We start from the raw sequence: 16,602 nt of genomic DNA, 5'->3' as shown, positions 1-16,602 counted from the left end.
GGGTATTTGAATCTGACTATGTAACTTATAGCCACTTACTACATCTGACTAATGTTACAAGAATCAAAGAGCTGGTGTTAGTTACAGCTCTTTCCCTTTTCCTTAAATCACTGTGCAGTTTGTACCATGTAACGGGTGTTGGAGTATTGACAGGAACCAAAGTGCCTTTAAATGAATAAAAACTTAAAATGAAACTATCTATAAAGCATGAAGTCTGATAAAACCCAACAAAAAATGTCCACTGTGATGCACAATCTGAGTCCAATAAACACATAGATTTTTTCTGAAGGTAGAGAAATGATGCTGATGATTTTCAACTAGTATTAGTGATAATTCAATATTAGTGTTTATTAAGTCTCATCAGAATAACACTTTGTTTATGATCTTACTAAGCAACTAATTTTTTGTTCAAAATATTTGACTCCAACAAGCTAATGTGTTGTTTTAAACATAAAAACTGTAATCCAGCCCATCACTTCAAAGTATTGTGTGATTTTGCTTACACAAACTTAGAGACTGAATCCATTTGCAAAATGAGGAAAGAGGTCCATGAGGAAGGAGGAACCATCAATCAAAGTGTTGTTCAATATTTTATAGACAAAATGCTTATTTAAGAAATCCAGAAATGAATCAGCATATTAATGGATGATAAAGGTGAAACTATTAGGCAACTAATCTGGACGACAATTTTACTTTTGAGTCATTTTTCCTTAACAAATAAACATTTGCAGTTTTCAACTTCTCAAATGTGAGAAGTTAATCAGTTAATTGATTAAGTTGTTGATCGACAACTATTGATTCATTGTTTAAGTCACTTATCAAGAAAAAAATCATCATCAGTAATTCAATGTTTCCAGCTACTCGATGAGGATAACTAGTTGGTGTTTTGACTGTTGTTCAGACATAAGCAATCTGAAGAGGTCACCTTAAACTCCATGCAGGGAACTGTGATGGACCTGTTTCACAATTGCATGACATTTTATGGAGAGAAAATAAGCCATGGCAGTGCCAGATTAATCAATAAACTCTAACTAGCAAAAGTGTGTGTTTTGTCTCATCCATGGACGAACTGCACTTTCAGCCCTCACAGTGTCGGTGATGTTGACATCTGTAATTTACTGTTATTTATTGAATTACACTGAAATGAAAAGGGTGAAAAAAAGAGGGCAACAGAGAGAGTCACTGGGAAACTTTTTGTCAACTTTCACCTCATCTGTTAAGGCAGGCAGCTGTGGATGTTGTAAACTCCTGTAAAAACCTGAACGTGTCATGAGGCATGCTGTGAACACAGCTGGCTGCATGGCCTGCATCTGCCTGCTTTTCTTTCACGAGCAATGGCACAAAAACATGGACTGAATGCAAAAAAACTAGGGCCTGGCTTTCCTTCATGTGTACGAGCAAAAATCACAAATCCAGAGTCCCGCAAAAAACAGACGAGGAGACAGAAAGCAGAGGAAGGTTAATTAATTACCTCCACGGAGCATCACCACCATTAGCTCACATTTGACCTCACATCTGCTAAATAGCACACTAAATCCAACCACGTCATGCGCTACTTGTGCGTTTTTCCTCCCTTTTTAGTGTGAGAGAGAAACCCCCTCTTACCTTACACATCCAGGCCATTCTTTTTTCTACGCAGACAATGGTGGACCGCTTGTTTTCGTCAGCCCCAACACGCCGTTCACCGCGTCCGTTTGTAAACACATTTATTCATGAATGCATCACAGGAGACGCCGATGTGGTGCGGTTAAAAGCGGGGATCGACTCCATAAATACTGGAGTGTACCGTTATTCGTATCCTCTCTCGGGTTTTTCCCCCTCCCCATGGAGCCTGCCTGGACCTGGACCGACGCTGCGACGCTATTGGCCGGCAAAGAAGCAGAGCCCCGCCCCCGTCTGCGTCACGTGGTGGCCGCTGATTTCCAGACCTCTGCTTTTACAACATGCTGTCAGAAAGCAAGTTGCAGGTTGACACATTATCTTTCATCTTCAGTGTGTGAAATAAACAAGAGATCCTTTTAACCAGTGGAAACAAACAGTTTCCAAATATGTTTCATACATTGTTTTTTTGTAATTCCAAGTTTTTTGCCATAAGACTTTATGTATATCCATCTAGGCCTATACAGTGCAGTACAGTACACGGAGGTACAAAATTGTTTTTCCCTGATCCCGGTGCAAAATAACTGGGGTGTGCCAGTGCTAAAGAGTGGTGGCTGTGGAGGTGACCCCCAATGCAGTGTCTGGGATCTCTCTGTTGAAAATCATTGGATCCATTTACAAAGGGAGTTGTTCACACCCAGGGGGCCCAACTTCCATTCCAAACATTTCATAATGTGTCTAATAGATTTGTAAAGCAAAACAAGTTGTAACAAGTACTGGATCCATTCTTTATACATTTACAATTTATCTATAATTTTGTCATCATGCTCATATGTGTTGTCATTTGACTTGGTCTATTCTGTACACATCTTTTGCACGTCTGGGCGTTCTGAAAGAGGTTATCCCTTCTCAGTTGCTCTTCCTGAGGTGTTTTCCATTTTTCTCCCCAATAATGTGGAGTTTTACTTTATTAAGGGTTGTTGTGAAGATTTTAACCCTTGTGTTGTCTTCCCATCAACCATAATCTTTTGCTTTTTCCAATGTTTTAGCTGCTTTTTTTTCATAGCCTACATTTTATTTTACAATATACCTAAAATTTTAATTGTACAAAAACAATTTCTTTATTTTTTCTCAGCGCTTTTTGTCTCTTTTTTGTTGTTTCTTCTGAGGTTTTGGTCACTTTTTTTTCAAATGCCCTCAACTTCAATAAAACAAACAGAATTCAGTGAAAGTAATCATTCGTTTTACCTGCAGAACATTGGATGGCATCCATGTTATTTTTAGGCAATTTGGTTGAAAGAAAGCAAAGTTCCTGATATTAAAAAGAAAAAACGGGTCAAATTGACCCTGAGGACAACATAAGCCCCTTGAGGCAATTTGTGATTTGTGATGTTGGGCTTTATATATAAAATTGCCTTGACAACATGAATGAGACCATAGACCAGAGACCAAGTTAACTTGGCAGAACAACTTATTTCGAGGTACGATTCATTTTGTTGGTACAAATTTCTGCATTGTGAATTATAAATTTTTTGCAGAAACAAATCATGTTAGAACATGATCAAGGATCCAATGTTGATATTTTCATGTGATAACAAGATCAATATGTTAACAAAAAACACGATTGTGCTATTTGTGAAAAGAAAATATTACTGTGGGGAAACAATCAATTTGTAAAACATCCATCCTGCAAATTCACAGCGGAGTTGGTCCCTCCTTCCATTTGCCACAGATCTGATATTTTTAGTGCAAAACACATTTTCTGATGCAGTGGTTCTCAAAGTGAAGAAGAGGGACAAGCGGGGCTCCTTGTAAAAATGGAAAGGGCCGGAGTGTTCTTCAACAGCCTTTGGTTTTTCTTCAAACATCGTCAGTCAAGGTGCCCTAAGCGGTGTCACACATTTTTTAGGTTACAACAGTTTTTGTCACATACAGTAAACATCTCCTCACTATTCTCTAGCTGCCTGTCCCCTCTGTCTCTGTAGACAGCCCAGGCTCCACACACGGCAACAAAAACAAGTTGTTCCAAGCTGCACCACGAACCAGAACGAACAGTGTTCCAGCCTATAACATCAAGAAGGAGTTGGTTCAGTCATGAACGCACATTGTGGAAGTCGCCTACATGCTAACACTGATGCAGTGATGGCTTGTGAAAAAAAACGCATGACATTGCTTAGAGCACCTTTAATTATCGTTTATATAATCTAAAAGGCCACATTATCCCTGTATTGCCCTCTATTGTAAACATGTATAATTTATTTTAGTCATGCTGATTAAATGTTGCATTGAGGCTATTATGGTTGGAGTATACACAGAAACAGTTTCCTATCTGAGAATATAGTTAGGGAGGTGGTATAGAGAGATGAACTCAGGTCTTCAGATACAGGTTTTCAGTGATTGCTAAATTCATCTAAATGCAAAAGTGTTGCAGTGAACTAAAATGATATCTTGGAAACCTTTCAGGGATCCTGATAGAAACGGCACTACTCGTTGAGATGATTTGCCTTGAAGAGTTGCGTTCATGGTTGGAATTGGGGAAACTTTCCCGGATTCAATCACAAAATATCGACGAGTGAGCCAAATTAGGTTTATTTATTTTTCCAACTGCATCTCAGTGATAACCTAAAAGCAGTCATTATGAAATACACGCAAACAGATGAGATACTGTTCAGGGTCAGAGAAGGACTAGAGGCCTCCAGGGGTCAAGGTGCTGTCGATCACAGTGGGAAAAACACATTCACACTGCTGACAATTTAGAGTATCAAATCCACCCTTTCTACATGTCTTTAGACTGTGGGAGGAAAGCGGAGCACCAGGAGGAAACAGGAGCCGCCATGGTGATGAGAACATGTAAACATCATACAGGAAGAATTTGGCTGACAGGGTCAGCTGCTAACTGCCTCTCCAGGAGTAGAGGTGCTGTATCACATTAACTTAACTGATGAAATCTTTAGGGATTTGGCTATTGTTGTCCCAATTTTTTTATATGTTAATTTGCATATTTCTGTCATATTAAAGGGACAGTTCAACACAAAAACAAAAATACAATTTCAGCTTGCAAACTACTCAACTACTATCTCGAACCTAAACAGAGTATACACAATCTTGAACTCATCAAACTAATAACAGCTCAGCCGAGGATCCGCTTCCTTTTGCATGGTGATACAGTTGGTGGGTGTAGATCGGTAGAAGAAGAAAAAATGGTTTCCAAATGAAACAACAGGTCTGTGGATAATCCTAAATAACTGGGTATGAGAATATTTTAGCAGCTACAGATTAAGGTGGTTGGCAGGGGTAGGTTAATTTTTGCTTAATGGCACTCACTTTGTTTTTGTTTACATAAAAAAAAGGCCAATCTAAAGATTTCTTTTTTGCATTTATTTATTTGATAGGACAGCTTAGACATGTAAGGGGAGAGAAACGGGGAATGACATGCAGCAAAAGGCGGCAGGTCAGAATTGAACTGCTGCGGCGAGGACTGAGCAAATTCAAATTTAAAAACTTCCCAAAACAAACAATATTAAATCTTATTTCATGGTGTTTTTCAACCACATTCGTTACTGGTGGCTCATTTAGTTAAGTTCTCTTATGAAGTCTGGGACTTTTTTATGTTGTCCTCCTGTCTTGCTACTTGTTGCTCTTTACTGTCAACTATATCAAATAAAAAAAAGACACTTCAGTTCATACAACTTGCTAAATGTCTTGACAAAACAGCATTTATCACCGAGAGGTTTAAATAAATGCTATAAGCTCATTTTAAGACACCAAAGAAAAACACCCAGCCGTCAACTTACCCTTCTTTGATATGCTGTATTACAGAAATGTTTTAGTTTATAATACTGATTTTCTGTATAGTTTTCACAGAAACGGTTACAATTATCAGAAAAAGTAATGCAAACCTGGCAAACATCCTGTCCGTCTTCACCATTGTGTTATTCAGATGCTGCCTTTGTGTGTTCCTGCCTGTAGGGTTGTAAATGAGTTCAGCAGCAGTCTGACTTCATGCCAGATGACATGACACCTTGAGTAAATTCTTCAAGATGTCAGTTTGTTTGGAAATGAACGAAACTAATCTTGGTTGTTTTTTTCTGACCCAGAATATGTTTGATACACACCATCTGTAATTACAGGTACACAAAAAAAGCATGAATCTACTAAAACTTGTTAGTGGAAAGAGGAACATCCACTCAAACACTCTGGCAGGTAACCACAGGATGCTGGTATACCTCACTTCTTCTGATTAGCCGTTGGCACATTGATTAAACTTCTCAGTTATTTTCTCTTGAATCTAGCCAGGTGTGAAGCAGGTCCTCTTAACAAATCAATAGCTCTATCAGGGCTATCGCCAAATCCCCCTCTTCATCTTTGCCTCTCCTCTTTTAAAGCTTTTCAAACAGAGCATGAAAAAAGTAAGCCTCAAACTCTGAGAGGCACCTCACGAATTTAATTCTCACAAGTGCTCACCCCTCTCAAAAAGAGAAAGCGAAGGTCATCTGCACACCGTGCATCTGAAATTACCTCTGGGTGATTAGGAGACTGTGAATGATACCTCGCCACCTATCTGGATGTGATAAGCAGCTATCAAGCTCAGGACAGCTGAGGACTGTAACACAATGCCGTCATGCTTCAAATTAGTTTTTTACTCTCCATCTAGCCCAATGTTCAAATCGTGTAGTTTACTTTAAACTCCCAATTGGAAACAATGCTGTTTTCCAGTTTCATACAAGATACCATTGTAATTATATATAGATAGCTATATTATTGGAGTTACAGACTGTTCGGTATTTATGGAATGGATCACCGGAGGAAAACAGGGGAGGGTCATGTCTTTTTATTCTTTGTTGAGGGGAGGGTCACCCAACTCTGTCTTATATTCATGAAAACTTCCAAAAATTTCAAAGTGGCTTGTTTGGTGCATACTTTTCCATGTAACTTTCACTCTTGGCCCCCCATCGCTGGGTCTGACCCATCAAAAATTTCAATATGACAGCAACACAAGTTTAGAGTTGCTTTCTTTAAGAAAGCAACCCTATAGCTAACTGTGCCACCTGTTGCCAAAGCACTGTCACTGACATGAAAATGAAATATAATGATGATGATTAGCTCAAAGGTTTCAAGGCTAACATTAGCAATCAAACAATTATAGATAACTAAAACATTTTTAAATGACTGCTAGCTTAACTACAATCTAGTAATCAAACGTTAGCGTTTTGAGCTAACGTTAGCAATCAAACAATTATAGATAGCTAAAATAATATTTTTCTTTGAAATGATTCCCATCTTCTGTTGTTTGTAATGAAAAAAGTTTATTATTTCATGGATTTCACAAATTTCAGTATGACAGTTATGTTGTAAACCGTTTAAATCTGAGTATGCACAACTAACATCTGCATTCGACCAGATCCAAACTGACTCAACTCTCATCGTGTATGACACGTTATGCTGTAAACCGTTTAAGTCTAAGCATGCGCGACTCAAATCTGCTCTCTCTCTCACATTGGGGAGTGACAGCCTTTTCAAGACATTTCAGCAGGAAGGAGTGGAAGCACGCATACTCCAAAATTGACGCTTGTCTGTGAAATTGAGTTTTGGATAATATTCAGCTTTGGCAGCTTAACCTATATGCTAAAATATACAATGACTGAGGAAGCCTAGTGACGAGTCCATAGCAACCAGTTCATGTGTTGAATTTATTATTACCCAGTGTGCTTTGTTGAATGGTCTCAATGTTTTATTTTCATGTGAATGCTAGTTTACTAGAGGAGCAACTTAGTATTTTAAGTATTGCAGCAATGCAGGAAGTGTGCATTTAGTTTCTAATCTACTGAAATGGCCACCATAATAGTGGGGTGTGATGTGTAAGATGAGAAAGCAGAGGTTAAGTCATGTAGGTCATGGTTGTAATAAAACAGTACAATAGACTAGTACAGAAGACGTGCCTCTTTTCCCAATCCTTTTAGAGGGTCATAGAAAAGTAAATTGCTGGTGAAGGAATGGTGAAGTCTATTTAGACTAAAGACCTCAAAACTCAAGTGTTTACAAAGCTGTTTCAACATTATGCACAATATATTTAATTTTTGCAGCTTCTCAAATTCTTTTGTGCATAACTTAATGGGAAGGCAGTGTTTATTAAAAGCACACTCAAAAGTTAAGGATGTCTTGTTATGCAAACCAACTTTTTACTCTTAATAGAGTAACTTTTCCACAACACTTTTTTGCTGAGGCTGACAGAAATATCATTTGTTGTGCAGGTCATAACGGAAACAAAAACCGTGAGATTCTGACCTAATGATGCAAGAGGAAAAAGACTTGAGATATTTTTTGTCGGGGAAGAATTGTTCGAGTGGCCGGTGTATCAAACAGCACAGTCTTCCCTATAGCGACGTCACTAGCATGGGTAACAATGACGTAACGCACACACAGTTAAAACAGCTTGACAATGTAATTCTACCAGGAGAAACCAGAAACATCATATACATTGATGTGTGGGTATAAAGGTGTGAAAACACAAGTGCTTAATTAATCCAATAAAAAGCGGGAAAATCCTTAAATGAGGTTCACCTCACCAGTAAAGAATACATGTAAATATCTGCACAGTGGAGCCAATTCAGTGCAGTTCAGTTCTTTCTGAGCTTTTGTCTAAAAATACTGGACACTACGCTGTAAAGCAGGGCTTTGATTTCAGTTTCAGAGTACCTGGGTCCATTTGCTTAATGAGAGTGGCGATAGTTGGTCTGGTTCCCAGGCTTCAGTGAGCCCAGTAAGGGGACGCCTGAGTGATGATGCCTGAAACCCTCCTCCTGTGCTGACAGACGCACACACAAAGACACAGGTGAAGGTTCCCAGCTGACGGAGACAAGTCGCTCTTCACAGACTGTCAGTGTGGATGAGACTGGTCTTGGAGTTGAAGACAAAAGAGATGGAAAGAGAGGGAGGTAACAGGAAATCTGTAGTTGTCAGTTTTTACTTTCCCATTTGTAATTCTCGACCTTAATGCCAATTAACAATCGTGTTTCAGTGTGTCTCGTCCAATCCAGCTCCACGAGACCCTGTAAAGGATAAACGATTATAGATGATGGATGGATGGATGGATGGATGGATGCTCTATTTAGCAGTTTATTACCATTCATATTTTAAGACAAATCGGCATCCACTACAGCGCCTGTTCTTAGTAATTGGAAAAAAGGATTACTTTGTAATGACTCCCATGAAAGTTCACCAGCACAACAACGCAGGAACTTCATTGTAATTTGGTTTCATCCCGTTCCATAAAACTCACCAACGCTCTCTTTTAATGTATTTTTTTTTCAACTTTCTGTGCTATCTAAAAACTTCCACCCCATTCAGTCCTCTTAGTCTTGCTGCTATTACAGACGCGTGCAAACTAACTGTAGCCTCTTGAAAAAAGAATTTAAATGAAAAAAGGTGATCCACTAATTATCATTCTAACCTCAACTCTGGTGTAAGACACCTCTTGATTTGACTTTAATGAACTACTTAAAATGTAGTTGCAATCTAATAGTCGCTTTCTAGAACAGGTATAGTCTCGCTGTGACTTGAATAAAGTGTAACTCGAGCAGCACTTTCACACTCAAGTGGAGCATTTCAGACTTACCACTCTGTACAGAGGATGTACTAGCACATCAGATGGCCTCCAGCTACGGGAACAGTGGATAAGCTGCTGTCCTACGTTCCTTCTCTGCTACCAAGAAGGCTTACCAGAATGAATTAGCATGAATCAATATGACAGATTTGTCTCTGCTCTACTGAAGAGAAGCATATGTTGAAATCTAATTAACATCTGTCCTTTTGCACGCTGTCATTTTGTTAAAGTGTGTAAGGGTTCATCTTAAAACACAAGCTTCTTTTATATTCATATTGTTTGTTTATTTTGGCATTAGCCAGATCATTGTATTGTGTCTAAACTAAAACAAACTTCTGATAGATGTCATCATCACCATGTACTATGCAGTGTCTGTGCAACGTTTCAGTTATATTTATATGAGGATTTAAGGACGCTTTCGGGCTGTTTCGGGAGCCCTTTGCTTTGCTTCAGGGTCCTGATCACTTTGTCAGGGTCGTATTGGCCTTGTTCTACATTATCCCACTTATTACATGGCTACTTACCAAATTAATTAATAAGTTGACACAAAATATTGTATTGGCATCCACACAGTATAATTATCATCTATCAAAGACAGCATAATATGTTCAATGTGTTTGTGACATCTATGCTGCTTTAAAAATGTACATCCGTGGGCCAAATGTAAAGTTGACAAAACAATCTCTCTTCAACGTTCATTTAGTAGCCGTTACACTTGACCCAGTTGCTATTGAAAATGCAGATGTGATATCATATGAAGATGAGTTTTCATATGATGAACAACAACAATGCCATGACAACCGAGCAACTAAAATCCGCTCCTAGACGCACCTTGAGGTAGACTGTCTTGTCAGCTGCTGTTGCCGAGGTCAAGATTTCTGAACGAAATCCATTGGTATCGATAACTGTGAAAAAAAGGTTTTACACACACACACACACACACACACACACACACACACACACACACACACACACACACACACAGTACTGTATATTCAGCATTTATTCAGCTAACCCTAACACAAAACCTCCAATTCTGTGTTGCCCTTGAGCAAGTTGCTGCGTAAGGAGCTGTTCAGTATTCAGACAGGCTGGTTGTTGCTGGATGGAGCTCAGTGGAGTTTTTCTGGAAAAACAATAGCTGAATGAATGAAAGCGCTGTGAACACTTTATGAATAATGTAAGTACTCCAGGAGTCAATACTATTCTTTTTCAGAACAAGAACAAGTTTTTAGTGAAGTCCGATCATAATTCACAACATTACTTTCTCTCTTGATTTTTAATCAATGATGGAAATCATTGATGGAAGACAGACAATTTAAATATTATCTTCAGGATCATAATGTTTAGATTCCTTTATACATATTCAGGTAAAAAACGTTTTTGTTTTAAAGCATCTGTAACCCACAATTTTATGATAACAATGTAATGTATAACAATTTGAAAAGAACGTGACCATGTGAAAAAAGGTTTGCACGTACTGATGTGGCTCTGCAGCTCTCCTTGGCTTTAAGGAACTCCGTGAGTTTTAGCCCATTGTTTAGCTGTCCGACCAAGCTGCCTGAACGTGATTAGCGCTCTGTGCCGGCCTTGCTATTGTTTCCCTATGAGGAGAGTGGTGGAGGGAAATAGAAGGAAGCTCTACCCTTGGCGTGGCGCACCACTTGAAACTGTCGCCAAGCACTGCGCTCATCTTTCAAATTATTTCAACTTTGGTTGTTGCTGACCTTTCAATGTACAACCAATGAGATAACAACTGTATGTGAGCTAGCCAGAAGCAGTAGAGACACACACCTTAGCTGCGCTTTGCCTCTGAAGTGTCTGCACTACGCTCTGTGCCCTACATCGCGCAGGTATCTGTTTTCAAGGGAAAATGTCTAAACACCCACAGTATATAACACGTTAGCAACAGCAGACAGAAACAGTTAGTAACCAGCTGGTAAACATAGTGGAGCATTTAACTGCTAAAAGAGACGTAAAAGAGGGTGAATTATGAATTTTGGACTTTCATCTGTTGGACACAAACACAACTCCAATTAAAATAGCTCAGCTCAGCTCAGCTTAGCGTAAATACTGGAACAAGAGTATAATATAATAAGTAAAATAATATTAAAGTAATGTAAAAATAATGTAACATAATCAACAACAGACAGAAGGAAAGGTGAAGATGGCTATGGGGTGAAGATGACTATTTGATTTGGCCTCAGTAGATCTCAGGGATCCATTAGTTTTTAAGGCAGTATAGAAGTTTTGTTTTTCTTAGCTAGACTGCTGCTGTAGTTGGTAGTAGTGTAGTGGTAGTCTTGCGGTTGGTTTAATTTGGAGATTTCAGCTTTTGCTACTTTAATCAAAGCCCTGTGTATCTGTACTTGCACCTGCTCTATCAACAGAAACTGTAATAACTTGATGAGTGACCACTCCACAGTGTCTTAAGATAAATTATGAATTTAATGGGAAAAAACCTTTAACAAACTAAAAAAATACAAAAAGTATTCAATCCAAGCCAGAGTTTCAAGCTAGAAATCAGACCTCCCCAGAGCTGTTGATGCGGTCATAAGTACATGTCACACTACGTACCTGATAATAACAGATCTGTTGTGGAGACGTTTTAAAAGCATTTCCATTTTCTACCAAACTTGTGAGTCATCTCTAAATTCACACATAACCCCGCTGTGGTTTAATTAAACATTCATGCAATTGTCTGCTGTGCCTGTGGTTCAGCAGCATTTGGCTGCAGCCCCTGTGGCCTGGACTAATCCTCAGCAGTTTGTGCTGAGAGATAACAAGAGGGCGACGGGATGGAGGAGAGGGAGGAAAAATGGGTTGCGGCATTCCTTACAAACAAACAAGTCTGAGAAAGGCTGCTCCATCCATCTGTCTCTCTCTTTCTCTCTCTCATTTCGCTTTTCTCTTCCACCTTCTGTCTTTCTCTTAATCCATCTCTTCCTCACTAATGAGAGCTGTGGGGTTTGTCAGAAGCCTAACGACCAGCATGTTTGTCTCCGCCCAGACACCAGGGGGCCACAGATTACTGCTCCCCCATCGCCTGAATAAATAGACAAATAAATAGAAAACTCACAGGGCTGCCAGTATATTTTTTTTATATTTCATGCAGTTCCACGCTGCACTGAGAAGATCACATCAACAGGAACATAAGCAAGGCCTCCAAAATCTAGGTAGCTGGTTTGTTAATGTTATGGATGGATTACTGAACTGCCCTCACGAGTACAAGACCAGGGGCTGCTGGACCAAAGCCTCTGTAGGAAGTTAACACTTTTTGTTGTAAAGCAGCCTAAATCAACTGACTACAAAAAAGATAGATTGGGGAGAAGAGAAGGACCCCCCAGTCTTATCATGAAGGGGTAATTAGTGCCAGGAGATGATAATGCTCCACAGTTACTGTTATCACTTGATCAGTAGTCCGACATTTTGTTATTCATTATTTATTATACAAAAGCCATTGTTAGTAATTGTTCCGGACGTTTCCTTATCAAGCTGTACATTACAGGAGAAGTCCTTATCTTTATTACTTGAAAGACAACATGTAGGAGAGAATTTGCTGCTGTCTCTAATTTCCCAGGCTGAGACCATCAATCTTTTAGGCTCCATTATTAACCCTAACCCATTATTAAAATCTGCCACTGCTATGAAACATAATTTCTCATACAGTATCAGCAGTGGCATTTTTTGGGGTGCCAGCATTATTACCTCAGCCTCAATGTAGATGAGATGTTGGTCGTAAAATGTATGAGAAAATCTAAAAGTGTTTCAAGTGACCAAAGTATAGGTTGTCTTACAGCGCAATATACATTTCACTGCATTTTCAGAGACCTAACCCTGCAAACTATATTTTTGCTAGCAATCGCATTACAAACAACACATAATCTGGCCAGTTTTTCACCAGGATTATTGTTGAGAAAATAAGAGATATGTAGTTTGCATCAACATGAATGAATTTGAATGGTAAGACTGCCATCTAGTGGCATCTACTCCAACCAGTGACAGAGGTTAATTTTATTGGTTTTATAGAAAGAATCTCCAAATGATAAGATACAAAAGTATCATGTGAAAAAGTATTTAAAAATGTTAACAATAGTCTAGCATTTTACTACATTTTATATTAACGGTCTATGGGCATAACGCGTCACACCCGATGAGAGTCAAGCCAGACCCAAAGACCGTTAACATTAATATAAAGTCTATGGTCAAACCCAGATTTAATCAATCAATAAATAGGCTGATATGAACCTGGACCGAAACAAATATGTTAGCAACAGTAGTTTATTACAGTTAAATATGTATAAATATGGATATTGTGCCTATCCACGTACACATTACCAGCCACGTTTAATGAGCAAATTGTGTGGTTGGATAAAGTTGGTATTTAAAAAATGTATTTCACCTTGGCTCCATCTGGTGGTAGTTTGATGTAATTTAATTCATTCATTCAACCTTTATTCATCCACTTTTGCTAGTTTGACAGCAGAAAAAAGGGTCGGTGCGCCAGGCACATGGTTCTAAAGGGTTGTACTTAGTGTCTTCATTAATCAAAGGTGTGTTCTGGACGTAACATCCAATCAACCAATCAGAGGTCCTTTCCCATTCCCTTTAACAGCCAATAAGAGGTTCTCTCCCTTTCCCTTTAAATGTAAATGGGCTGGATTTATAAAACGCTTTTCTAGTCTTAACAACTACTACTCAAAGCAGTTTTCCATAGTACAGGAACCATTCACCATTCACACACATTCATACACTGTGGCCGAGGCTGCCAAGGTGACACCTGCTCATCAGATACACACTCACACACATTTTCACTCCGATGGCAACTTGGGGTTCAGTGTATTGCCCAAGGACACTCCAACATGGGACTGCATGGCCAGGGTTTGAACCACCAACCTTCCAATTGGCAGGCAAACGCTCTAACACTGAGCAACAGTCGCCCCTTTAAAAGCCAACCAGAGGTCCTCTCGCATTCCCTTTAAAAGCCAGGCGAGTTTGTACCATTGACGCATTGCTATTATGAAGGGGGGATTGGCACCGTCATATCTTTGTATGTATCTTTTGCATGTGTGTGCGCGTGTGTGTTTGTGTAACAAGCATAGTGTGTGCACGGTGCACGAGCCCAGGCACATTTATTGTTTAGCGTTTTTGTCACATTAAAAGACATAATGCTATGAACAGCCAAAATTGTGTTTCATAATAGCAGAAGGATCAGATATTGAAGCAAAACACACTTTTTATTTTCAAAATATATTACTGTCTACGTAGACTTTGCTTGCTATCTAACGTTTGAACAGAAATATTTTACAGGTCTTGGTTTTGGGACACATTCTTGATATATACAAGGTTTGATCAAAATCTGAGAGAGTAACAACAACCTGTAATTCCATTTTAACCCAGAAGACTGACACAGGCACCTGCCTGAAAAATAGCCTATATTAATTAAAAAATGTATTTCATTGCCAAGACATATCCATGTATTTAACAGAGCAGGGTGCATATTATATGAGGCCATCCTCAACCTTACAGTGGGCTACTAGCTAGTAATGTTCACTCAGAGTTTTGTTGTTAAACTGTGTAAAAAGAGCGGTGCCGTTAAATCACCGGTTTCAGGTTTTGTACGATACCGTCTGGATGGTTTCAATATTTCATAAAGTGTTTCGGACAAATTTTATAATCATCAGAAATCATTACATTCCTACTGTATATTCAAACATAAACAAACTGGTAACCGATAGCAACAATAGAATCAAAGATAAAATGGAATAGAATCAATAACCATTTCAATTGAAAACATAAGGATACATGTTGTCGTTGTCATAACAACGCATTGAATACTAGGACCCAGATTTAGCTCTGACACATTTACTCAAACAGCAGTTTGTAGCAGAGAGTCATTTGTGACAATCCAAAGGTGCACATTGCAACGAGAAAAAAACACTGGAAAACATGGACTTCAACTCCAGAGAGATTCAACCCATCAATTTCTACCTATGTTACCTACAAGAAGAAGTACGGTGAGGGCTGAAGGACAGCGAGGCGACGCTCACCCAATGTGTCACTCTGGTGACGTGATTATGAACTTTCCGTCCAATCCCAGCATGTTGTTCCTCACGTAGTAACCCTGAAAGAGAACGAGGGACGATGAGCAGCGGCAGAGGGTCAAAAGAGGTTCACATAAAAGGAACAGTTCAACCTTTGTGTGGTCTTCCATCCGACCTCTCGGGTCAAAACACTTTGACATTTGTTTTGACACTTTTGACGCATGTTTTTCACTTCCACTAACACCAACTTCTAACCACTATAGTTTTATTTTTTAGAATTTAAGGTCAATAAACCTTGCGTATATGAAGTTAGACCTAATTTTTCAGTTTAAAAAGTTGAATTTAGAAATGATTTTGACTAATATTAGAGGAACGTATGTTAATGCATAATCAGAGACTGGTGTGCAGTAAAGTCAGCGGTCTCCACATTTTGATACAGTCAAACCTCCCTAATGTACCGTGGTACACGGTATCACCGTGACTAATTCAAAATGATGACGTAAGGCTCAGACGGTGTCACCAAACCGTTGGCTTGTGCCTATAGAGTTCAGAAACTGAATATTAAACACTAACACTGAAACACCTCTCCCAGATGTTTAGGGTGACTGATTTCCACTCACTGTCACTGGGTTGGTGAGGACCTTTCTCATGTACCCCGACACCGGAATCGGACCTTTTATTCTAGTGGTCAGGTCTCGCAGCATGGAGTGTTGGGGCTTTTCCTTGCCGGTTGGAGGGTTGCAGAAGACTCTGGTTTGAGCTAGTCGCCATCGCACTGTCACACACAAACAAAAAATAGATACTAACAAATAAGTTTTCCTGAATGACATGACCAGACATTTACAAACATGCATAATTTTAAAATGACATTAAGGTTGGTTGGTGAAAGTGCCTAACCCAATTAGATAGATAGATAGATAAATAGATAAATAGATAGATAGCACTTAAATATTCTATATAAAGTACATTGATTACTCAACAAAAAGCAAAGTGATGCATGCAAGAAACACAACAAAACAGGCATTACAGTTGAAACATGTCAAAATACATCCAATATTGGAGAAAACATGCAAATATCACAAGTTTCACATGAACGGAGTTCTATTTTAATACGAAGAAATCATTTTATGAAATCGTGCTTAAATAAAGTTTTGATCAGACCTGCTGTTGATGGACGATTAAGACTGCGGATAGCAGGTATGTTTTCAAACAAAAACAAGTCCTCATTCTGCGTTTTATGTCCGTCTAAATACAACTAAGACACTATTCTATAGCTACGTTAACGGAACTGTGTCCACGTTCGGACACTTTCTGGCTAAAGTTCTATGAACATATCTGTTCAAATACGAATATAAA

At 38.9% G+C, this 16,602-nt stretch overlaps 1 protein-coding gene and 2 long non-coding RNA genes across 3 annotated transcripts in view; 2 read left to right on the top strand and 1 right to left on the bottom strand.

Moving 5' to 3' along the window:
• Positions 1 to 1,846, bottom strand: part of st6galnac3 (ST6 (alpha-N-acetyl-neuraminyl-2,3-beta-galactosyl-1,3)-N-acetylgalactosaminide alpha-2,6-sialyltransferase 3) — a 62,869-nt gene extending 61,023 nt beyond the window's left edge. Inside the window, exon 1 of the mRNA XM_034887363.1 lies at positions 1,606 to 1,846. Within this exon, the coding sequence (XP_034743254.1) occupies positions 1,606 to 1,623 (18 nt within the window). The 5' untranslated portion in view covers positions 1,624 to 1,846. The remainder of the gene's footprint in view (positions 1 to 1,605) is intronic.
• LOC117953947 overlaps positions 1 to 3,572 on the top strand; it is a 26,206-nt gene extending 22,634 nt beyond the window's left edge. The window contains exon 3 of the long non-coding RNA XR_004658723.1: positions 3,474 to 3,572. This is a non-coding gene — a long non-coding RNA (uncharacterized LOC117953947). The remainder of the gene's footprint in view (positions 1 to 3,473) is intronic.
• A 10,924-nt stretch (positions 3,573 to 14,496) lies between these two features.
• Positions 14,497 to 16,602, top strand: part of LOC117953948 — a 6,610-nt gene continuing 4,504 nt past the window's right edge. Inside the window, exons 1-2 of the long non-coding RNA XR_004658724.1 lie at positions 14,497 to 14,582; positions 15,641 to 15,646. This is a non-coding gene — a long non-coding RNA (uncharacterized LOC117953948). The remainder of the gene's footprint in view (positions 14,583 to 15,640; positions 15,647 to 16,602) is intronic.

Source organism: Etheostoma cragini, chromosome 12, assembly GCF_013103735.1.
Source record: "Etheostoma cragini isolate CJK2018 chromosome 12, CSU_Ecrag_1.0, whole genome shotgun sequence".
Lineage (NCBI taxonomy): Eukaryota > Metazoa > Chordata > Actinopteri > Perciformes > Percidae > Etheostoma > Etheostoma cragini.
Note: the sequence above shows the minus strand (reverse complement) of the source record. Positions and strands in the feature narration are given on the sequence as shown.